The sequence below is a fragment of the Tachypleus tridentatus genome, chromosome 6, assembly GCF_004210375.1.
Source record: "Tachypleus tridentatus isolate NWPU-2018 chromosome 6, ASM421037v1, whole genome shotgun sequence".
NCBI lineage: Eukaryota > Metazoa > Arthropoda > Merostomata > Xiphosura > Limulidae > Tachypleus > Tachypleus tridentatus.
The window spans coordinates 44,767,006-44,793,000 of record NC_134830.1 but is presented as its reverse complement, the minus strand read 5'-3'; the positions used below and the strand labels follow the sequence as shown (position 1 = coordinate 44,793,000).

General features: G+C 34.2%; 1 protein-coding gene and 1 long non-coding RNA gene across 7 annotated transcripts in view; one reads left to right on the top strand and one right to left on the bottom strand.

The window, feature by feature from the left end:
• The window catches only part of LOC143252370 (uncharacterized protein CG43867-like), a 409,800-nt gene that overhangs the window by 351,935 nt on the left and 31,870 nt on the right, over positions 1-25,995 (top strand). For 5 of the 6 annotated variants that reach the window (XM_076504374.1, XM_076504375.1, XM_076504373.1 and 2 more), the window contains 2 exons: positions 5,501-5,631; positions 9,122-9,251. In XM_076504374.1, coding sequence (XP_076360489.1) covers positions 5,501-5,631; positions 9,122-9,251 — 261 coding nt within the window. The remainder of the gene's footprint in view (positions 1-5,500; positions 5,632-9,121; positions 9,252-25,995) is intronic. The other variant, XM_076504378.1, reaches the window with a different exon arrangement.
• Positions 535-25,122, bottom strand: LOC143252372 (uncharacterized). The gene is made up of 4 exons (XR_013028963.1): positions 24,983-25,122; positions 24,824-24,899; positions 13,872-13,970; positions 535-987 (listed from the first exon to the last, which is right to left on the bottom strand). It is a non-coding gene; the product is annotated as an uncharacterized LOC143252372 (long non-coding RNA).

Here is a 25,995-nt window from a genome sequence, read left to right as displayed (position 1 = left end):
CACTTATACATATCATTATAATTCCTAAGACATTTCCCCATTTTACTTTTTATAAGTATTTTATCATATAAATGATTTTGCTTGGAAAATGTTAAACAGAGGAGAAACTAATCTTACACTTGGCTATATAATTTCTCAAACGTTTTATGCTGTGTGTACAAGACTACATGCATGTCTTCTGTTTACCAAATGTCTGAAAGGGCAAGTATATTCTGCAACAGATGAGAAACAGCAAGATATTACTTGTGACCAGACCATTTACATCCATCTCTGTACCTCTGTACTTTAAACTGTTGTAAAATAAATTTTTATCGAATTCTGGGACTTGCATTGCATACAGACATTCTGCAATTAACTGTAATAATAGAGTGATTGAAACTGAAAGGATTATGAAACCTTGAGGTAACTGCTGAAGAACTGAAATAATTGGAACTAGATGTTATAAGAAATCAACTAATTGCATGTATTACTCTAAAACCACTAAAACTAGGCATGTAAGAAATGAAACCTTTATTCTTTTATTTTCATGTTGAGATGAATGGAATAGGAAGGGCCAATACAAATATTTATTATTACACTGACGTATTGGAACCAAAAGAAATAAGAAATCAAAAGATAATTGATTAACACAAGAGTGCATAAAACTGGGTTAAAAAGTAAAGAGACTTGTAATTGTTAGAATACTGAAATGAAAATGTCAGTTTGAAATGAATCATCTGATGACGTCTGTGATTTTGATTGAATTTAGTGAGAAATTATAATTCGAGATTTTGTGGTTTGCATCCCATTACTATTAAAAATAAGTTTCTTTTTGCACTTTGGAACCATGAGTGCACCATAAGAACAATAGTCAAATTCCAATTTTTGATTAGAGTAGCTCACCAGTTGGCAGTGTTTAGTGTTGACTGGTTGTGTTCTCTCTAGTCCATCACTTCAAAACTAGGGAAGGCTAGTGCAGGTAAACCTTGTATAGCCTTGCATGAAATTCTATAAACAACAATGTAATGAATTAGTTTTGATATCTTATAATTTATAAGCATTAGAACTAGATCAGCAAAGAAATTTTGTGCTATACTATCTCAGGGATTTAATCTACATATTGATATAGACAATGACATGCTCCCCACTGAATCAGCAGTAAGTCTGATGGCTGATAACACTAAAATCTGGGTTTTGATACTCATAATTAGTACAGTACAGATAGTCCTTTGTGTTGCTTTGAACTTGACAATAAACACTTGAGTAACTGTCACTGGGTGATTAATTAATTAACTAGTGCTCTTTGTATGAGACTAATGTAAAACAAGATGGGAATGAATGTGATTATCATATAAACTTGAACTTAACAATAAACACTTGAGTAACTGTCACTGGGTGATTAATTAATTAACTAGTGCTCTTTGTATGAGACTAATGTAAAACAAGATGGGAATGAATGTGATTATCATATAAACTTGAACTTAACAATAAACACTTGAGTAACTGTCACTGGGTGATTTAATTAATTAACTAGTGCCCTTTGTATGAGACTAATGTAAAACAAGATAAGAATGAATGTGATTATCATATAAACTTGAACTTAACAATAAACACTTGAGTAACTGTCACTGGGTGATTTAATTAATTAACTAGTGCCCTTTGTATGAGACTAATGTAAAACAAGATAAGAATGAATGTGATTATCATATAAACTTGAACTTAACAATAAACACTTGAGTAACTGTCACTGGGTAATTTAATTGATTAACTAGTGCCCTTTGTATGAGACTAATGTAAAACAAGATAAGAATGAATGTGATTATCATATAAACTTGAACTTAACAATAAACACTTGAGTAACTGTCACTGGGTAATTTAATTGATTAACTAGTGCCCTTTGTATGAGACTAATGTAAAACAAGATGAGAATGAATGTGATTATCATATAAACTTGCTTGTTGAAACATTTGCAGGATTTACACCTTAGTTGACATTTTTTAAAAAACTGACACTGAGCTGGATAAAAATGTTGGCAGCTAATCATTTAATTACTGTTTGTAGTTTTGATAACTCCTGAGTGTTTGAGATTGAATGAATTAACAAGTTAAACTGTAATTGTTTGTTATAATACATGTGGTAAGATATAACCTGCCTACCATACAAATTTTGCGAGATAAGATAAATCGAGAACTAAGCAGCTAGCTGGTTATTATATTATTTGAACAAGTGGTCTGAATGTAAAAAAAAATTGTAGCACATAAATCTTGTTTCACATATGAATACAAAATCAACTTCACAGTATTACATTGCTATGTCAAATACTTAATATAAATACATAAACAGAGATATGTTTTATATCATACTAATTTTAGTTTATTGTTCTCATTTTTGTACAATATTTCATTATTATTATTAATGGCATATTACAAGCTTCAGTGGATAAGAAACAAAGTACACGTGGTTTACACAGACGCCTGGTGGTTGGGATCCTCTAATCGCAACCTGCGTTACACAAGTTTGACTATCGTCACCTTTCTGTCTTTCAGTTGTGGGGGCTTTGCAACATAACGGTAAATCCAATTTTTCATTGGTAAAAAGAATCCCAAGAGTAGGCGGTGTGGTGTTGACTAGTATTTGGCTTACCCACTTGGATTATCAGACACGATATTAACCATGTCACACTGACGAAATTAAAGTTTTATGTACGTGTTGAGTGTTCTAGCAAAGTTGCATGTTGATAGAATCATATCTCGTTGTGTAGAAAGTTTGAACCATCAGTTACTGGTATTTTGAACGGATGTTTTAAAGAACTTGGAAAACAGAAATTGTGAATACAGAGATCAAAATTTACGAGATAAACCAAGAATAATAAAATTTTAAACCATTAAGACAAATAAATGTGTTTAATCTTAGCTACCTGCCTAAGCTTTCTATAAAATAATACTAATACAAAGGCTTAGTAAATCCATGCAAGAGAGGCTTAAAAAATCCGTGTGTTTTTTGTGTCAGACCACTAACTGAGAAGTCTTATGCAATGAGTTTGTAAGTTTTCATCTTTAGTAGAGCAACTGATATGTACTTCTGTATACTACAACTATTAAAAAGCTCTGTTTTCATGCCTTTAGTAAACTGTTGTTAGGTTTACTAATGTTACCGTCGTATTTGCCGTTAGATTAGATTTCGAAAAATAATTGTAACATGGGTATTATACATCCCGATATTTTTCGAAGAAGATCGAGGTAATTTTCATTGTAGAGAATTTATAAACATTGCTGGTTTTGTTATCTTAAGTTTCGCCTTTTACAGTATATTTTTTAAATGTTCTACACTTATCCACGTATAGGTATTCATTAACTTGCGTTCGTTAGGTTTACGCTTTTTTCGCAATAACGTAATTAACTTTTATGGGCGTATTTTTCGATTCGCGTTCCCATTTTTCGGTATAACGAAAAATTACGTAAAAGGTGAAAGAAAATTTTGCCCTTCGCAGATTGCCAGTAATCGAAGTGATGGGAGAGGCTACCGCTTTTAACGAAAATGTATTTTTATTTCAGGTTTTTGGTTGTTTAAATTGTAACAGTATTTTTTCTTAAGTTATAGTGGAAGAAAGTGTTTTGTGTCAGGAACACACCTGTAGTTTTTTAATTACTTGTAAAATATTAGGATTTTTTTTTAAGTGTACATGCTTTCGATATACGTGGCCCGCCATGACCAGCTGGTTAGGATGCTCGACTCATAATCTGAGGATCGCGGGTTTGAATCACCATCACAATGGGTTGAATAGCAACCAATCACAGTGAAAGCTATCAGCACATTATTGTATTCTTATGTAATTTATTGTTATAAAATAAAGGTGTGACATTCTTGAAATATTTTATTTTTATACCTTTTTTTTTCCATCACCATTTGTATAGTTATTTCCAAAATTGTATGTAAACATAAACATACGAGGGCTGTTAAAAAATACGCGGACTGTTTGAATTGCGCGGCTCCAGTTGGTTCCAGGGGAATCCGCTTGATGTCGCTAGGTTCGCACAGATCAGCTGATTACGTCGCCATTTCCCGATTGCAGATATCTTCATTTGTGTATTAGCTACGCGGTTTTAAGTGAAGTGCGATTTTTTCGTTTGGCGGATTTCAGAATGAATGACCTGAAGGAGCAACGACTTGCTGTGAAATTTTGTGTTAAACTTGGAACATCTGCGACTGAAACTTTTGCTGTGCTTAACACGGCTTACGGTGATGTTGCTATGAATCGTACGGCATGTTTCAAGTGGCATGAACGTTTTGAGGATAGTCGACAGTCCATTGAAGATTATGAGCGTCCTGGACGTCCTTCCACGTCAACTGACAACCCACACGTCGACAAAATCAACACCCTGGTGCGGGCAAATCGAAGTCTGACTGTCAGGGAGCTTGCTGAAGAGTGTGGGATATCAGTTGGATCTTGTTACGAGATTTTGACCGAAACATTGAAGATGCACCGCGTTGCTGCGAAATTCAGCCCTCAGAACTCGTGCGTTTTTGGCCAAACACTCGATCACTGTTCTTCCCCACCCCCCCTACTCACCTGACCTTGCTCCTTGGATTTTTTCTTGTTCCCCAAACTCAAAAGACCCTTGAAAGGAAGAAGATTTGAGACGATTCCCGAGATTAAGGCAAATGCGACGAAGGAGCTGGAGGACATTACAAAAGAAGCGTGCCAGGACTGTTTCAACAAGTGGAAACACCGTTGGGATAAGTGTGTGCGTTGGGGAGGAGAGTACTTTGAAGGGGTCCCAGACCTGTAACTTCTAAATAAAGTACATTTTGTTTTATGACGTCTGCCCGCGTACTTTTTGAACAGACCTCGTATAGTCTGAACTCTGTAATGGAAATATCGAAATTTTTACCTGACATTTTTTAAATTGAGATTTTGTAAGAATTCGAATGTATTAAGTTTACACCTTATTTCATAATTAAATGATGAATATGTGATACACTATTCTCGCGAAACAAAACACTTAATATAATCTCAATTCTTAAAGACAGTAACATTGAAATTTGAAAGAAGCGTATTCGACAAGTCAGAGATATATTCAACGTGATGCAATTCGTGTACGCTAATTTTTCCAGATAATTAAATTTAAGTTCTCACAACTATTGTTTGCTGTTGAGTTACTAGCAGATATATACGGTTTTTACATAACAAATCATTTTCTGTCGGTATCTGAGTTTTAGCCTGGGATAGCCAGGTGGTTAGATCAGTTGACTCGTAATTTTTAGGGTCGCGGGTTTGAATCCCCGTCACATCAAACATGCTCACCCTTTTGACCGTGAGAGCGTTATAATGTGAAGGTCAATTCCACTATTCGTTAGTAAAAAGTAGCTCAAGAGTTGGCAGTGGGTGGTGAATGACTAGCAGCTTTCTTTCTAGTCTTACACTGCGAAATTAGGGAAGGCTAGTGCAGATAGCCCTCGTGTAGCTTTGCGCGAAATTAAAGCAAACAAACAATCTACATTCTAAACATTCTTTTTGCAGATAGAATTCGGTGATTTTGATGGAGAGAAGGCCCGAGGGAGCGGTGTACCACATGGCAATCCTGAGTATCAGCTGCAACAGGTTGTGGAGAAATTTTTTTCGCAACGATACAAGGACACTATGACAGAGAAGTAAGTACAATGTGTAACATTTCAGTCGAATATATTTGTTTGTCTCTCTTGCATGTGTGTATATACAACACTATTTATATCTAGTTTGTCGGCATGTGTTCAGTGCTTGTCTCTTTGTATTTTTATCCGTCTGCTTAGGCCATTAATATTATACAGTAAAACCTGTCTAAGGCGGAATAGCAGGCCTGGCATGGCCAACCGCGTAAGGCGTGCGACTCGTAATCCGAGGTTCGCGCCCGCGTCGCGCCAAACATGATCGCCCTCCCAGCCATGGGGGCGTTATAATGTGACGGTCAATCCCACTATTCGTTGGTAAAAGAGTAGCCCAAGAGTTGGCGGTGGGTGGTGATGACTAGCTGCCTTCCCTCTAGTCTTACACTGCTAAATTAGGGACGGCTAGCACAGATAGCCCTCGAGTAGCTTTGCACGAAATTCAAAATAAATCAAATCCTTGGAAGCATGAGAAACATTTTTAACTTTCTTTTCATTTGTTTTATGTACATATTTATTGCAACTACAACTAATTAGTAAATTCTATCTTTATCCTCATTTTTTTAAAATTTCTTTGTGTGTTTGTAAATGTTAGACAGTTTTGTTTTGTGGAATGAATGCTACTTTGTAACCTGTTAATCAGAATGATTTTGTAATCATTCTCAAAACCCCTGGGAAAATAGTGTAACATATCAAAACAAGTTTATTAGTATACACTTAGCATGTTTTTTGATAAATTACTTTATTAAATTTGCATTTGCTTAATCACATGTTTGTAGATTATTATTGTTATAGATTCTCTCCTGATTTTTTTTTTTATATTAATTTATGTTAGTATCAGTTCTTATATTTCACCAGATGGTAAGAGGTATATGTGGTAAAAGGTTGTGAACCAAATAAACAAAATTTTTACTATGTACAAATGAATTTAAAAAAAAAACATATTCATTCTAATATTTAATTTATGTTAGGTTTTTAAATCATTGGAAAGTTTATCATCATTGTAAAGATATTTTCAACCATGTTTGGCCTAAGATTTTACAACTATCTAGACCTAAACCTAACAAGAACTGCCTTGCCTAACATTAAGAACAATTTGGATCTAAGTTTAGCAACAACAGTACAATCAACATTAATCAAGAAAACGTATTATATCGCTGAATATTTTTACTTTTCATAGGACTAACTATCTTTTGTTGTACATATAGTGTTTTTTAACAACCCGTGCCTTCCTTCAAGGAACATTTAGCTGTGAAATTTGGTCTTTCTGTGAAATATACCTTTCATTGTCTACAGAAAAAACAAACTTCTTGCTAAGAAAACCAGGTTCTCTTTCAACAAAAAATGTCAGGATACCTTCACAAACATATCCATGAAAGTTGTACAGATTCCTTCACAAACACATCCATGAAAGTTGTACAGATTCCTTCACAAACACATCCATGAAAGTTGTACAGATTCCTTCACAAACACATTCATGGAAGTTGTAAAGATTTCTTCACAAACACATCCATGAAAGTTGTACAGATTCCTTCACAAACACATTCATGGAAGTTGTACAGATTCCTTCACAAGCACATCCATGAAAGTTCTACAGATTCCTTCACAAACACATCCATGAAAGTTGTACAGATTCCTTCACAAACACATTCATGGAAGTTGTAAAGATTTCTTCACAAACACATCCATGAAAGTTCTACAGATTCCTTCACAAACACATCCATGAAAGTTCTACAGATTCCTTCACAAGCACATCCATGAAAGTTCTACAGATTCCTTCACAAACACATCCATGAAAGTTGTACAGATTCCTTCATAAACACATCCATGAAAGTTGTACAGATTACTTCACAAACACATCCATGAAAGTTGTACAGATTCCTTCACAATCATATTCATGGAAGTTGTAAAGATTTCTTCACAAACACATCCATGAAAGTTCTACAGATTCCTTCACAAACACATCCATGAAAGTTGTACAGATTCCTTCACAAACACATTCATGGAAGTTGTAAAGATTTCTTCACAAACACATCCATGAAAGTTCTACAGATTCCTTCACAAACACATCCATGAAAGTTGTACAGATTCCTTCACAAACACATTCATGGAAGTTGTAAAGATTTCTTCACAAACACATCCATGAAAGTTCTACAGATTCCTTCACAAACATATCCATGAAAGTTGTACAGACACCTTCACAAACACATCCATGAAAGTTGTACAGATTCCTTCACAAACACATCCATGAAAGTTGTACAGATTCCTTCACAAGCACATCCATGAAAGTTCTACAGATTCCTTCACAAACACATCCATGAAAGTTATGAAAGGTAAAGAGAGCTATTTCACAACAAGATTGAAAGTTAAAAACAGTTTTTACCACAAAAAGATTATGAAGTAGTTTTCTGACTTATTAAAAATAATTTCATCAATCACAAAAGAACAGTAACTGACATGCATTGTAAGAAATTTGAAAGACTAAAAAAATGTAAGAATAATAACTGTTCAGGAATGTTTTAGCTCAACAAATAAACCAACCTTTTTCCAAGTCACTTCAAATTTAAAACCTATGTTGCAAATTCTTCTGACATTATGTATTATTGTACAAATAATCAAATTCTTTAGTTATATAACGAAATACTCTTCCCTGAAACCTGCAGTAACCCCTTCTGTTTTCTCATCAAATTCTAGAATATAGTCAAGTTTTACTTGTTCATCATACCTTTCATTCACAAATTTTGTATCACCTAAGCTGTTAAAATCAAATGTTTCTCTGAAAGAACGAACCAAAGGCACTAAAACTGTTGAAAAACAATGAAACTACAAAGATAATACTATTATTATCATGGATCAGATAGTGTACCAGCTAAAGATACATGCACTTCTTGATGGTTCATCTCATTTCCAGAAAATGGAGGTTACCTTAATCACATTGAGAGAAAAGAAATTAATACATTTTTTTGCACAGTTAGAAAAAAAACAACTTCTCATGTTTCTACTTATATTTATCAGTTTCTTTGTCCCTCAGATTCTGGTATTTCTCACTCATATTTATGGTTTCTCCAAAACTAATGAATTTTATTTCCCTTTACACTCCATTTTTTTGGCATACAAAGTTTACATCTATAACGAAGAAAAAAATTCCTCACTTTAATGTTTTCTAGATATGTTTCTTAGTATTCATAATGCAATTGATATTCACCAGTTGTATTGTTTCTTTACTTGTGTCATGTCTTTGCCCACATGTCTTTCAGGTATCAGAAGCATTTTGATTGAGTGCCTTATGCATATGTATTTATTTCTTTACATTTTGTGTGCACATTAATTTATCAGTGTACCTATCTGCTTGTGATAGACCTGTTTGGGAATTCATCTGTGTATAAGTTTTCATGAAAAGTAGCACTCATTTCAACTTTCTAGTTCCATTTACATATCTGTATTTTTTTACTTTTGTACTAAACTACATTATAGTAACCTGTTTCTGCCTTTTACATAGGCAATTACAAGAAACTATCAGAGACAAGTGGGTGACACTAAAAGGCAGAACTGTACTAGATTGTGTCCGAATCTATCTAAACTGTGCACGCAAGTGGCCGCTTTGTGGTGCCAAACTCTTTAGTTCTAAGGTAAATACTTATTTCTGTTTATCTCAAAAAAGAATCAACTGATTTGTTGAAAAAAGTAAGCTCTTAACTAGTAGAAACTATAAACTTTCAACTTATAAGCTGAAGAGTGAGTTTTGATAATAAACTACTGACCAGTATAAACCATAAATTTTTAACTTATAAGTTGAGAGTGAGTTTTGACCTAAGCTTTCATCAGTAAAAACTATAAACTTTCAGGTTGTAAGTTGAAGAATGAATTTTGTTCAATATATATTTTAGTCTTTGAGTTTTTATGTTAATGAATAACAAAATTCTTAATCTTTAATTTGAAATTTAAATTCTTAACTAATAACTTAATTTTCTGATTTCAAAAAGTATTTTGTATGGAATGGTATTTTGTTTTTCATACATTTGTGAACTACTTTCTGATGAAAGTCAAAAAACTGAAGTTTTGATGTTGCAAATGGTTTTATGATTTATAATTACCACTGAGTACAGTATCTGTGATACTGAAATGTTTGACACAAGTTTTTGATTCTATTTTAAACTGTTTCTCTACATCTGAATATAATTTATAGAATGTGTTTTTAAAGATTTATTTTTACATCAGAAATACAGTTTTAAAGCTGAGACTATGAAAATGTTATTTTAGAGACATATTTTTTCATTATTATATTTTATAAAGAAGATGAACACAGCTGTCACAATAAACAGGATCAACACCATTCTTTTAATATAACAGCAAATTGAAACAATAGCTAAATTGTTGTATGTGTAGTTCTGTAAAAACCACTGAAGTACAATTACTATTTTGAAGAAATAGAAATCTTTCATACAGATCTGAATATGGTCAACAACTTCAGTTAATTATCATGAAATCAACCACTTAAGTAGAGAAGTAGTAAAGCAAGTTCAACTGAAGGAAGTTCATGTGTACAGCATTTAGGAAAATAGAGCTTCTATATGAATCTTAGAACTACCATAAATTTTAATTCTCAGTGATTGACAGTGGGGTCGTATGATTCATAGTGGAATCTTTTTGGTGGGGTTTTATCATAAGAGAATAATAATGGAAAGATTTAGCAAGAAATATACCTCAAGGGTTACTGTGATCTATTTGAATGCTGCACATTGTTTAGAATGAATTTCAGATTTTTTTCAGTATACATAAAATAAAATATTAATTAAAAGTTAAATCCTATAGTTTTAATTTTGCACTTGTAACTTAGATCTGTGTAATATTTGAATATTATATAGTCAGTGTAATGGTAAATGCTTATTTAGGACAAAACAGAATGAAACTTGTTTGGTATTAAAATTTTACATCTTTTAACTACTGAATACATTTATGAATAATTAAAAATATGTTCATTTAATGTGATAATATAATGATTATTGTATGATCTAAAGCAGAAAAGTTAATTTTTATTCCTAACATTTATAACAAAAAAGTTTCATAATGTTCTTTGCACAAAAATGTATTCTCTTTATGACAAATTATATATACTATCCTTGGTTATTGTACAGTATGCACAGTGAACTTATTTTGTTTTTAGATGTTACACTAGACAATGCCTGCACTCTCAAAGCTTCGTGTCACATAATTTACATCCTTTAATACTTCTTCTGAATGTTTTATGGGCTTTTTCTTGTAATAGTACAAGATGAATCCATGTATCATGCCAACATGTAACGTATTATTTAACATAACAATAAATCACCAGTTTTGTTTTGTAAAATGCACTTAACATTTTGTTTATCATGCTTCTGTCTCATGAGGTTTATGTTACTAACATTTATCTAAATGTAACAGATTGTACATTGTACTCTGTTGTAATACAGTTTTCCTTTGAGAGGGCAGTATGAGATTGATGGGTAATGACCACTAAACACAAATATTTGATAAAGTATCCTGCCACAATTTTAGTAGAAATTATTTGTAAGTAACTTTTGCATCTACTAAAAATATAACAAATATTTGATGATTTCATCAGCTCAAGTGTGATACAATATTTTCATGATGGCATCATGTACAATAACTCCAGTTCTAGTTCTTTTAATATACACATTGTGTACATTATAAAATAATGTCTGGAAGTCTATATGAAAATTAACATTTAGTGAAATTTTACTCCAATGATAGTTTGTGCAAAATTGTGGAATGTATTTTTCAAATTTGTTTGTTTCTTTTGAAATTTTGCACAAAGCTACACAAAGGCTATCTGTGCTAGCCGTCCTTAATTTTGCAGTGTAAGACTAGAGGGAAGGCAGCTAATCATCGCCACCCACCACCAACTCTTGGGCTGCTCTTTTACCAACCAATAGTGGGATTTACCGTCACATTATAACGCCCCCACGGCTGAAAAGGCGAGTATGTTTGGTGCGACGGGGATGCGAACCCGCGACCCTCAGATTACGAGTCACACACCTTAACCCACTTGGCCATGCTAATAATAATAAACCTCTATAATGAAACATATAATCACATCACTTTATTTAAAGCTGTTTTAATGTAGATCAAGCCCTTATATTTTAATGTAAATCATCTTGACTTATTGATCGATAAGGACGGAATGGCAACACCTCTAAGCTATGTTGGTTGGTAAGCTCATTGCTTACATGGGCATCGAATTATGTGTAGGTTTTCTTCTCTTCTAAAATTTTTAACCTGAGAAGTCAGTTTGGCTGATGCTATTATAATTTCCTTTTCATATTAATTCTTTCACGTTTTTGTCCTTGGTAAATTTGTAAGTAACTTTTATTTATCACATTCATACACCTCTCACGTGAGCGGATTTCATACAAAACGTTGTCTTCCATTAGTAGACGTATCAAACACGTGTGATTCCGTAGACAGTAAAAATAAATACTGCGTCCTTTAGCACGATATCAAAACTCTATAAATCTTAGTTAGATGCGCTCTTTAGTAAAATATGGATCCCAAGTCGCATTAAACATGCCTCATTTTCCGGTGGGAAAGTGAACCCACAATACTAAAATCTAGGGTTCACTTACTGCGGTGGACATAGCAGATCTCTCAGTTAGTCAATATTGTTAAAAAGGCAGGGGCCCGGCATGGCCAAACGTGCTAAGGCGTGCGACTCGTAATCTAAGGGTCGCGGGTTCGCATTCCCGTTGCGCCAAACATGCTAACCCTCCCAGCCGTGGGGGCGTTATAATATGACGGTCAATCCCACTATTCGTTGGTAAAAGAGTAGCCCAAAAGTTGGTGGTAGGTGGTGATAACTAGCTGCCTTCCCTCTCGTCTTACACTGCTAAATTAGGGACAGCTAGCAAAGATAGCCCTCTAGTAGCTTTGTGCGAAATTCAAAAACAAACAATAAAAAGGCAGATAAAACGCGATATATTGCTGATGTGTAATTAACATTTTTAAAACGTAGTCACTCATAAACACGTCGTTTCCTATCGTTTCCTCTGTCTTCTTTTCAAGACGTGAACAACACAATCCCACCATAATAAAACCTGGACAAAAGTGTTGTTGTTTTTTCTAGATCCGCACATTGTTATTATTCACTGTGCAAATACAAAATACCCCCCTCCTTTCGGTGGCTCAGCGGTAAATCGGAAGGCTAGTAATGCTAAACTGGGTCTTCACTATTTGTAGTGAGCACAGCCAAGATAGCCTATTGGGGAGCTTTGTTCTTTGTTTGTTTTTGAATTTCGCGCATAGTTACTCAAGGGCTATCTGCACTACCTGCCCCTAATTTAGCAGTGTAAGACTAGAGAGAAGGCTGCTAGTCACCACCACCCACCACCAACTCTTGGGCTCCTTTTTATCAATGAATAGTGAGATTGACCGTCACATAAAAACGCCCCCACGGCTGAAATGGCGAGCATGTTTGGTGTGACGGGGATTCGAACCCGCGACCCTCAGATTACGGGTCGAACGTTTTAACCCACCTGGCCATGCCGGGCCAGCTTTGTTCTTAAAGACACAGGAGAAAAAGGTATGGGACCAGAGTAAAGACAGTAAAAATACATTACAGTTTAGATTTATCCAATTAACTGTACAATTTATGACATAAATATTATTTCTGTTTTGTTGAGATATCTTTGTCTCTAGAATTTCTAGTGTTAAGTGAAACTTTAATGCGAGTTCAAACTGAGTATGAATATGCCCTGGGTGTATTTTTTTACCTCATGTTTTTAGAAATAATATATATTATGTAATATTTTAATTTGTTAAAATGCTGTGCGGTTACTAAAGACTGGGTATTTTGTTTTATGAAATTCGGCTTTCCCTATTCAAAACGTTTCACCGGTTTTGATTTATATTTTCAGCTCAGAAGTAATATTATAGAGCCCACGTCTTTGACACGTGCTTGTTTTAGTATAGCCCTCTTAAAAAAAAATTTACGGTTATCAAGACTGCTTATATTGTTGGATTTCATGTAAATAAATGTGTAAAATTTACTTTAAGCACAGTACTACTTTATATTAGGGATGGACAACGATTCTAAATAATTTACTTTCTGTAAAATCACCCACCCTATCGAATTCCTAAGTAATAGTATTCAAAGTATTGGTTACCATATGTTATGTGTATACACTAATAAATAGGTCGCTAATGTTTCTGGTATGACAATTCGAAGATGTCTAAAACAGTAACTGACTACTTACCTGATCACATCAGCGAGGTTAGCACCTAGATAACTCGGACTATTGCTACAAGATTTTTCCAGCTTACTTGATTGGTCTATGGTATCCGCTTTTGATATCCTGAAAAAAAAACTCGTATTTATACAGATATAATACAATAGGTAAATATATCATGCTTGTATGTAAATATCTTTCCAACCCAACAGATGGCGCAACATATCGATGGATAGACACGCAACAGTTTCTAAAAATAAAATGCATACCTTATACAGGTGTAACAAACAGTAAAGAAAGAAGAATATTAAAAATTACGAATTTTGAAATGGAGTAGGTATCGGGCTAAAAGCACTATGTGGAGGAGCAAACAACGTTTCGACCTTCTTCTGTGAATCTGACGATGATCGAAGATCGAAACGTTGTTCGCTCCTCTACATAGTGCTTTCTCTACTCACACCAGCCGTTTTTACATATATAAAAATTAATGAAATAAGAATTACAACCACAATAACAAAGTTATAAAATTTAATTTCTACTCTGACAGGTTTATACATTTATAAGTAGGCCAAAGTAAGGTTTTTAATTGTAGTTTTATTTCTACTTTTCATACTATAATTTCTTCATTTTAAAATTTATAATTGTTCATACTCTTGTAGTATAGAAAGTGCTTACATTGGTGGATTTGTATAAATAAGTATATATAGTTTACTCTAAATAAAACTTTTTTTTAAGAATATTTGTGACTTTAATCTCTGAGAGTTCGCCCCCACTTTATCTGCCGGTGGCTCAGTGGTGACTACTAAGGCTTATAACAGTAGAATTTGTGTTTTGATATAGCACATTGTGTATAGTTTTGGGTCGAACAAGCTGATTTTTCACGAATGTGTATTATATTCATAGACAATGTCGTCGAAAAATCTAAAATTCATGCAACGTTTATATAATTTTGCGAACATACCAGTAAACACACATACGAGAAGGAAACTTTGTGCGGTCTAAGGTTTGGTCATTTTTCAAGTTTCAACCAACTGTTACATATTGCAAATTATGTACATATTACACTGTTTTAAGTGAAAGAATGCCAACTGGGATATATGATGATAAGTTGTTTATTTCTAACTGTAAACTGTACAGCAAGTAATCTGCGCTATGTTCATCCGTAGAATCGAACATCAGATTTTAGCATACGTGTGAATTTATCACTTATCAAATATGTATATTTTTGATGTTGTTTTTTTCTTGAATCACAACTGGAAAATAATTATTTCAAGCTCAAGCTAGATTTTATAAAAATTGCTCTTCTTTGTAAAACTAAAAGGAACTTTTAAGTTGAGGCCGAGAAGTTTCTTGATATTTAACTTGCTTTCCATCCATCAAATCTTGGAAGTCATTTTGGTTTTGAAAATCTTGCAAGCGCCGAAGACAAGAAGGAGCGATCAGAAATCATTGTTTCTCTTCACTTCGCTCGCGGAATTGAAGTTAAGTCTTTCATCAAAATTTTTATTTTCACGAAATTTTTGCCTAATTATTTTAATTTGGAAAACAAAATAATTAAAACTTAAAATGCGCACCAAAAGATGACGCCACATAAGAGTATTTGGCAACGGGTAAAGTTTTTATCATAAAATATATATAACTAAACTAAATCTTCAAGGAATAAATAATACAGATTAGCTCTCAGGTGATGTTTACATAAATAGTATTTATTTATTACAAGGCTTCTCAGTATCACGGGGTATAAAAGCTGATAAACTAATCTACTTTAGACCATCATAGGTAATTCCGTCACGACTCGAATGCACTATTCCGCTAGCTTCAGACCATAGAAAAACTACCTGATCATATCTCGCTGTTAAGCTTGGTTTCGAGGGGAAGGGAACTATTTATTATTCTACCATCAAGCTAGAGATTTGAATTTCACAATCGTGAAATTGTGCCCAGTTGTAATACAAGAATAAATTTGAAGTTTATTTGCGTACAACAAAATAAGCACTATGACATGTTCAGACATTATTGTCGTTACTGTATATACTAGATAATTTGTTAAGCGGTTTGTTGAACATCGTGCACTATACATGAATAAGACAAGTTACGCCGTTAGTGGTGTGTTGAGTCATTAATTATATTTATTCAGTAATGTACACAAGACATCAGAAGGACAGAAACTTTTTAACAAAAAAAAAAGAATGGTCACTTTTCAAGCTTCGTGAGGGAAGCTATTTTCGGAGGATGGTGGGAGGTGATAGAGGAGACTGTGAGTTGCCATTTTAAACAGATAGGGTGAAAATCTATAAGAAGCAGACAAGCGCCGTTTTATTCAAGTAGCTGTTTATAAACACTTCTGTGTTCCGAAGCTAAACAATAAAGTTTTGCATATTAAAACTTAATAACGGAGTTGCTAACAAACTGTGCGATGCAAAGAAAAAGGTCTCTGAGTGCATAAGGCAAGGAGGGCACGAGCTAGAGCCCGACACTCACTGTGTGCGAAACATTTAGACGTCATTAAACAAGCTTTTAAAATAGAAGACTGTTTATTAACATAGCCCAAGAATAAACGCGACGTAAAAGAGACGGTTAGTAATGTAGCCCAATCTTCAGCCTAGGAATAAACGCCGATATCTAAAGAGAGAAACGGCCAGTAACACAGCTGGAGTATTTACAGTATATATATATACAGAGATACCAACTATTTCAAATGACTGAGCGTAATGATTGTGGACAGAGCCCTTTATCATTTGCGGCTACTAGGCCTGACCAATGTCTCTAAGCTGTTTATTATTATATTTTTATTATAACTATTCTTATTTATTACTGCTATAGATTGCTCGTTTATGACTGTGTTTTATGTATTTAATAAATAAATTAATAAAATTATTTTGAAATTCTTTTTCATATTCTGAATTTTTACTCATAAATGTCGTTATCTGCATCGTTTTTGTCTTCGCCTCAGCCTTTTGTTGGTGAGATGCTGATTTTGTATGTCTGGAACAATCGTTTATTCCGCCATGCACGATAGAAAAATCTATGTGACAAACTGTACAAAACGTATGACTGTCACTGACTTTAGATGCAATGACCGGATATTTTGCATTATACTCTTTCCTAAATTTTTGATTCACAGTTTTAGTCCTTTTAGATTTGCCAGAAACAAGACATCTGGTGAACGAGGCCTCTTTTTTTTTTTCCATCTTGTGAACGATCGCATTGGTGTTTCTATGCCGCTTAGAAAACGAGAAATACTCATCTACGCGAGCGCTGATTGGCTGACAAGCACTGATGACGTAACTATGGATTCCCCCACGTACCCAGTATGGAGAAGCACCGCACTCAAACTATTGGTAGACGTCGGAGATACAAATATTTTTTATTATCTCAAGCACATACATGATTATCGCAAGTAGTCATTTGGACTATGTCTTTTATTTATTATCAAAATGAATTTGTATCTCACTAGAAATTTTCTTTTCACCCCTTTCAAGCCCTGGGGGAACAATTTATCACTTTATTGTATAGGCCTATATAATATATAATAATTTGGGAGTTGCAACAAGTCGTAATATTTGTCTGTATGAGCGTATAGAAGTAATGTATACATCAAAATCACAATGATTACACTCAAATCGTAATGGTTAGCATCTCTCTCTACACGCCCTCTCTAGTACAGCGGTAAGTCTCCGGATTTACAACGCTAAAATCAGGGGTTCGATTCCCCTCGGTGGGCTCAGCAGATAGCTTGATGTGGCTTTGCTATAAGAAAACACACACTCTCTCTCTCTATATATATATATATATATATATATACAAGGTTTATAAGAGCACTACGTGAGTCTTAAGTATCACTTTAATTAGACCATCCTAACATCGTTGCACTGGCTCAGCTTTTCACACGTTATGGTATTCGGCTTAAAGTTTTATTTTGAAACATCATGGAGTAACTGGATACATAGACGAAAGAGCTGATTTAAATGGTTCATATGACCCCATTTTTCACGTCACATCCTAAAACTGTTGCTGAATCGTAAAGTGTTGATTACACATATCATTCTTAATTTATAAAAGCGAAGGTATTGTATTGTGTCTGCACTCTTGAATAAGTCTAGTGTGCTATGCCTGAAACATCTGCATGAATTCTCACCATTCAGTATAGCGGATGGGAAAGATAGTCCTCTAGCACGTTTGTTTGTAATAGTCAAAACTGCATTTGTGTGTGTGTGTTAACTAGTGTAGAGAAAATGGTTGTTGTTGACAGCAAAAATACTTATGTTGTCAAAGTATAGATTAAGTGTGTGAAAAAAACAACAACACTTATATACACATATATATAAAAAGTAAAATATATTACGGGGGAGAATAATAACAGATCAGGCAGCCTCGAACATTAATGTACAATGAATTTCAAATATTTACACGGTTACCAAAAACAAGTAGTTTATACTTCGAAATACAGAATTATGAGTTTATATTAAAGCGATTTGTGCAAGGAACAAAACTTTGCGTGTGTTTTTAGTTTAAGTAAATGTACTGATAATCCACAAAAATGGTAAAAATAAGTAGGAGTCATAACTTGGATGTGAAAAGTTTCCTCCGAGCGCCCATTGGTTCATTTCCAGATATTTTCATGTCATAGCAATTCGAGTTATTTGTATTTGTAGACACGGTTGATGTTGTGCGTTTTTCGGGTGGCAATTTCATGTGTGTTCTTCTACCTATAAAGTAAAATTTGATTTCAAAATAACTGTAGTGTGACATGTCATATACTCTTAATCTCCTGGACCTATAGGAATAGTGAGTCAAGTACTTCGAGTTGTACAGCTGAACCCGTAGGAGAACTGAATCAAGTATTATGATTCTTATTTGTTAATATCATAAGTTCAATCTGTTGAAAATGAATGGATGAGTGAGCAGATATATACTTGCGTGAAATTAGCAACGATTACTAAATAGAATTGTATTATGTCGGTTTATTACTGTTTAACGGGCAAATTATTTATCTCATTAATTAATAATTTATTTATAATAATTTTTATGGCACTGCCACCTAGAATTAAGTAAGTTGTGCTTCTTAACCACAACAATTTCTGATAGTATATAGCTAGGTAAATCAAATTAATAAAGGGATTAAATCATTAGTGAAAGAACTGTGTGTTTGCTTATAGTAAAGCCACATCGGGCTATCTGCTAAATCCACCAAGGGGGAATCGAACTCCTGATTTTAGCTTTGTAAATGCATGGGCTTACCGCTGCACTAGCGGGAGGCATGGTAGTGAAGGAAGTTCAGTGACATAATTTCACCAGTGGTGATTTTTTTTAGAACAATTAACATATTAACATCTTCACACATTTTCAGTGTTAATCAACATATTAACTCTTTTTTTGTAACATTCAAAATGGCGTTACTGTCGTAGTTTTATTTCAAACTCATTTTACTTCTCATTTACTGTTACCATTGTAATATTTTATTTTCAACTGATTTTGAAACTTTCTAAATTACGCTACAATTATACATTCACTTTCAACTGTTTTGTAACATCGGAAATGGTGTTGCAGTTGTAAGTTTATTTCTAACTAATTTTGTGACTTCCCAAGTCACAATGTGCAATGTTGGAAAAAGTTATTTTAAATTTGTGGAACCAAGTGATGCGATAATAAAAGAATACACATCCAACTGAAATTATCAAATGTCAGTTAGACTTCACTATGGGATATGTCTAGTTTTGTATTATTATACAAGTCTATCGTATAACGTAAATTAATATATAACAAGAGAAGCAGAAAAACTTGTATGTCTCGTAATTATTATTTACTGCTGTCTTCCAGTGGATCAGCGGTGAGTTTATGAAATCACGATACTAAAAATGGGGGTTTGATTCCCTGAAGTGGACATAGCACAGAACATTTCTTTGTGTAGCGTTGTTCTAAAATAGCAACAACAATATGTACTGTGTTATTTATAAATGTTTTATTAATCTAAAGTGTTTGGAAGCGTCTGATATTCAAGGTAACAAATATCCTTTTGTGTGGTAATGACTGTTTAGAAAACAACATTTGTTGAATTAATTCATTATGTTGGATTGTTCAAAATTGTTTCAGCAACGAAACTGTCTTTTGAAATATATTTTGGACTGGTCTGTAGGAATTTATGAGTATATTGTTATACGCAGCATAGTGTGGGCTTATGGCAAATACGCTTTCATCAAGGTATGCGTTGGCACACACTGCGCTGTGGATATTTTTAAAAGACTTTATAGAACTATAGTAAGGCTTGTTGTCAATTAAATGACTGTTATTCATTTAATTCACTCTAACAAGTGGTCGGAAGTCTCAAATAAGGCATCTCTATTTAGCATGGGTTCACATTAAGCTTGTTACGTCAAACATCATTGAATTCGCTAACAGAATTAAAGAGTTATAAAAGTTGCGAGTTATTTGCACGCTATTGTGGTATCGCTTCGAAGGTTGTCAAATGTCATTCGTCGTTTCTATTTCATAGCGTTTATGTTTCTATTACTCTGTTCTCGAAACTTAGTTGTCATGGTAACGGTACTGTCTTCGTGTTGTGACGTTATTTGATGATGTCGACGGAACCTCTTTAATGTAATTGGACTTTTCCTAGAAGTATTATGACGTGTTAGACAAGTGTTCTGTGTACAGGATACATGGTAAATATATCTTTTACTGGTTGTCTTTCCAGCACGAATGAACTTGTGATGTCACTCGCATAAAAAAAAAATATATAAGGCTGTACGTGTCGTATATGGTGTTCAGTGTCTTAAGTCGTGTCTACAGAGAAAAATGGCAGACGTGTTAAAGTTTAAACTCGATTCTGAATTCGTAGTGTCTGACGAACCTGGTATTCTGGCGTATTTTTTATAACTATTCATTTCTGTTTCCTCAGAACAGAATTTGTTTCTTTATTTTAGAGGAAATGTGTTGATGAAAGAAACAAAATGTCAGACTGGTGATCATTCATTGTTTTGGTTTTCAGTTGTGCGTTCCGTTCAGGTTTTTATAGCTTAAGTAATTGTTACTTCGGGAAACGATTTGTTTCTATAATGACTGGTATTGCTACGACTGTTGGCCTTATCTATAAATAGCTCTGACTCCCACGCTGCTCACAGAATAAACAGTGGGATATTAAGGATCACACTGACATTTAAAATATCTGTTTTGTTGTTACCATGTCTGCGAAGAAAAATAAACCGATTTACGTGCAATGTTTACAAGATACAGGGCGTCCTCATAGACGATCCTCTCAAAATCATGTCCGGATCCATATCGTTACACTGGATCACTTTGAAATATTTTTAGAGTGGCATGTAAGGCATCTTCTCAGTTTGTTCATAATAACTGTGTAAAACGTGATCAAATTTGGACTGAATTTCAGATGCACATTGAAATTAAAAATCCAAACATTTGCGGCGGAACGAGCATATGTAACGTCTTTGGTTTCTCCTGTTACGTTATTAATATCTGCGAAACGTGGACAGTTTATATTACCACGGTATTAACATGTGATCACCATTTGTAATTACCCTTTTTTCGTCACTTTTGAAATAATATTGCGGGAAGAGAGGGTAAAAATAGGCTTTTATGATATAGTACCGACTCCAAATTGGTAACCATAAGTTTCTTTGGTAAAATAGGCTTTAGTGATATAGTACTGACTACAACTTGATAACCAAAAGTTTCTATCTTGTTTCCGACATCTAGATCACAATGTTCCAGTTTGACACTGTCCTTAGATTGGTTGTCACAATGCTCCAATTTGACACCATCTTTAGAACGGTTGTCACAATGCTCTAACTTAACACCATCTTTAGATTGGTAATCACAGTGCTTTAATTTAACACCATCTTTAGATTGGTAATCACAGTGCTTTAATTTATCACCATCTTTAGACTGGTAATCACAGTGCTTTAATCTGACACCATCTTTAGATTGGTAATCACAGTGCTTTAATCTGACACCATCTTTAGATTGGTAATCACAGTGCTTTAATTTGACACCATCTTTAGATTGGTAATCACAGTGCTTTAATCTGACACCATCTTTAGATTGGTAATCACAGTGCTTTAATTTGACATCATCTTTAGATTGGTAATCACAGTGATTTAACTTAACACCATCTTTAGATTGGTAATCACAGTGCTTTAATTTGACACCATCTTTAGATTGGTAATCACAATGCTCCAATTTGATATCATCTTTAGTTTGATAGTCACGATGTTCTAATTTAACACCGTCTTTAGATTGATAGTCACAATGTGTAAGTAGTTATTTCATAGCTTTGCGCGCAAATTAAACAAAAACCATTTTTTCGACCGATTTTGACAAAATTTGGCCTATGCCGTTATATCATTTTGTTTTAGATTTTTTGTTTCGTTGTCGAAAGATAAGGCTATTTTCTTGCACGGTTTGAAACTACAGATCATCTTCTGCTTATTTTAAATTTTTCGTTTCTTGAAATCAACCATTTGATAAGAAAATAAAATAAATTGGAAACTGGTAGACTAGATGTATGAATGTGTTTTTTGCAACTAATTACAAAAAATATATTCTGGCTGTAATTTTGTCCCAATTAAACAAATGCATGAAAATAACAGTATTGTTTTTGGTTTGTTTTTCGCACAAAGCTACTCGAGGGCTATCTGCGCGAGCCGTCCCTAATTTAGTAGTGTAAGACTAGAGGGAAGGCAGCTAGTCATCATCACTGACGGCCAACTTCTTGCAACTAATTACAAAAAATATATTCTGGCTGTAATTTTGTCCCAATTAAACAAATGTACGAAAATAACAGTATTGTTTTTGGTTTGTTTTTCGCACAAAGCTACTCGAGGGCTATCTGCGCGAGCCGTCCCTAATTTAGTAGTGTAAGACTAGAGGGAAGGCAGCTAGTCATCATCACTGACGGCCAACTTCTTTTACCAACGAATAGTGGGATTGACCGTCACATTATAACGCCATCCACAGCTGAAAAGGCAAGCACGTTTGGTGCGACGGGGATGCGAAATCGCGACCCTCAGAGTACGAGTCGCACGCCTTAACCCACCTGGCCATGCCGAGCAAAATAACAGTATCCAGACATCAATATCCTGTATTAGCAGACAATTATTTCAATCCCTCGGTGACAACGGTAATTTTGAGGATTTATAATGTTAAACATTTGGGCAGAGCACAAATTATTAATTGTGTAGCTTTGTGCTCAACAACAAAGACACAATAAAGTACTGCACTTTTGTTTCAGTGTATTTGGATGAGGCTGTTTACATTTATAGAGTGAAAACGATTTTTAAAGGGTTTTATGTTTTACCTAGAAGGTAAACTTTGTGATGTTCTCAGTAACGAAGTTAAACTAGGAAAGCTTACCACAGAAAGAATGGTTTGACAATAACAATGTTCTTTTTTTTTAGTTTAACGATACCATATATTTATTATTTTAATGTTTTCATAAAAATTAGAGAAACTACGAAAAAGTTGATATTCTTTGATTGCAGATGCGTTGAAAAGGATTCGGACATTCTTGTGTAGTTTCCTTGGGAGTTTGGAATTTTAATGAATTTTTGATAGCATCAATTTTTCAAATATAAATTTAGCATTACCTGCTGGTTAGGGCGTTGGACTTGTAACCTGAGAGCCTCGGGTGTGAATCCCTGTTATTGAAGATGCTCGCCCTTTCAGCCGTAATGGCTTAGAATGTAACAGTTAATCCCACTGTTTGTAGCTAAAAGAGTAGCCCAACACTTGGCAGTAGCTGGTGTTCACTAAATCTCTTCCCTTTTGTATAACGCTGCTGAATTAGGAACAGCTAGTGACAACAGCTCTCACGTAGTTTTGCGCTAAATTCCAAACAAGCCAGTCTTTTCATATATGTTCTTTTAAGTTTCCAGTAGCAATATAAGAAATTCTAATCTTACTTCCATGAATGTTTCCCTAAGACATGAACACATTTCCTCTTGGAGTTTACCTCGAAATAAAGCGCATTCTACAGTAACATTTATTTCGAAACTGTTGTCAAGAGGTGGGTGTCTTTTAACACTTTACTCCGATTTCTATACCTGTATGAGTGTTAACTTAGTTTCCCTTGAGAATTCTAGCTGCTATTAAATGTCTGTAATTTTGAGCACTTTGAAAAGGTGAGCACAAGTTTTGTCATAACTGATGTTATTTCCAGGTGATTCAGCGGCAAGTTTACAAATGAGGGCTCATAACGTTACAGCTTGGAGTTCGATTCCCACAGCTTAAACTGACGTTTGTGTGGTTTTAACTCTTAAAACAATACGGCTTTGGTACATTTTGTAATATTGTTTTGTTAAACTAATCCATAGTAATGTTTTTTTTATTAACTTTTGATTGTACTTGCAATTTATGTCGCTTATAGCGTCATGAATTGTATAAATTGACTGGACTGAATGATCCCCAGTGGCTCTTGTGCTAACCTGTGGATTTATTCTTAGACTCCCTTAGCCCCTAAAAAATTTCGCATCACTCTTTATGACTTTGGGTTCATTATAAGAGTGACGGTCAAATCTCTCTATTCAAATAGAGCAAGGCTCGGCATGGCCAGGTGGGTTAAGGCATTTGACTTGTAATCTGAGGGCCGCGGGTTTGAATCCCCGTCACACCAAACCTGCTCGCCCATTCAGCCGTGGGGGCATTATAATATGACGGTCAATCCCACTATTCGTTGGTAAAATGGTAGCCCAAGAGTTGACGATGGGTGGTGATGACTAGCTGCCTTCCCTCTAGTCTTACACTGCTAAATTAGGGACGGCTAGCACAGATAGCCCTCGAGTTGCTTTGTGCGAAATATCAAAACAAAACAAACAAGCTTGCCTTGTGAAATATTTTTATCTATTATTAGTATTTATTTTACCTAATCTAATCTTAACTAACTTAAAAATATCATTATTTTTGTATTTTAGTCGTTTTTATAATTATACACAAAGAATAAACATGAGAAATAAGAAATAAAATACTTATCAAATCCTTTTTGTTCCCTTGCTCTTGGTTTTCGAAGACAGTAAACCCTAATTTCTTATTCTTCTTGTGGTACTACAGTTAAAAAAGTATTTAATTAAATAATGCTCTAAACAGTATTGGCTAATAACATGCAAAATGTAAACAAATTCCCTTACCTATCAAAGATTTTCTAGCTTTCTAACTCTGCGACAATAGTCATTCCATATTTACCCATGTTAGCTTTTAACTTTCCCATGGGAAAGCTGTTTGTACTCTGAGTGAAACTGATATTTAATTGTTCGTTTGACAGATGAAAACCTTCATTTTCTATTGGTTTTAAGTTATATATAATTAAACGTAATAGTGAACTGTTAACGAATCATGAAAGAGAGGATGTGACTGGTTGGTGTGATAGGAGGGGAGGATGTGACTGGTTGGTGTGATAGAAGGGGTCTGATTTTCTGTTTGATAGCTCTGCAATCAAAGTTGAAGACTATAATAATTGTGGTTTAGCTGAGCAATGGCAATTTTGTTGAGAGTAATTTATTTTTAATTTCGTACGTTTACAATGGATGGTAAAGAAAATAGGGATGATGACATGCTAAGAGAAAATGTGTCACGTGTGTCATACTTGGGAAATTTCAGGATTTAAAAAAAATATTGCCTTGAAAAACTTAGAACTTGCATACTGTTAAAATGTGGATAATTAGCTAAGATTTCATGTTATCCTAACTGGAATAGCGTGAACAAAAAGTAGTTTAATAGAATTATGAATATAAGAGACTGAAACTTTGTTTTATGCGCAGTAAAAAATACCAAGAGTGGATAGAGTTAAAGAAAACTGGATTGATGTCATCAAATTGTGATTTGTTTCGCTGTGCCTACTTATCTACCAGCCACATTTGAACATGTGACTGCTTTTCAAAGTACATTAAATTAAAGAAGTCTGTAAGCCCTAAGTATGATTGGACTTTTTTTTTCCTACTTTGGCGTATAAGTTGGTAAATAAACCTACACACGCAAGTCATTCTATATATATATATATATATAGGGGAGGAGGGAATAAGAGGTGATTGACTCTACATTAGTGGCACGTTACATAGAGCCATCTGCCTGCATCCTTTGGAATCGTTTTTGTATAGCTGGACCCATGGGAGTACTAGATGAGTCCACATTGTTAATGTCTAGT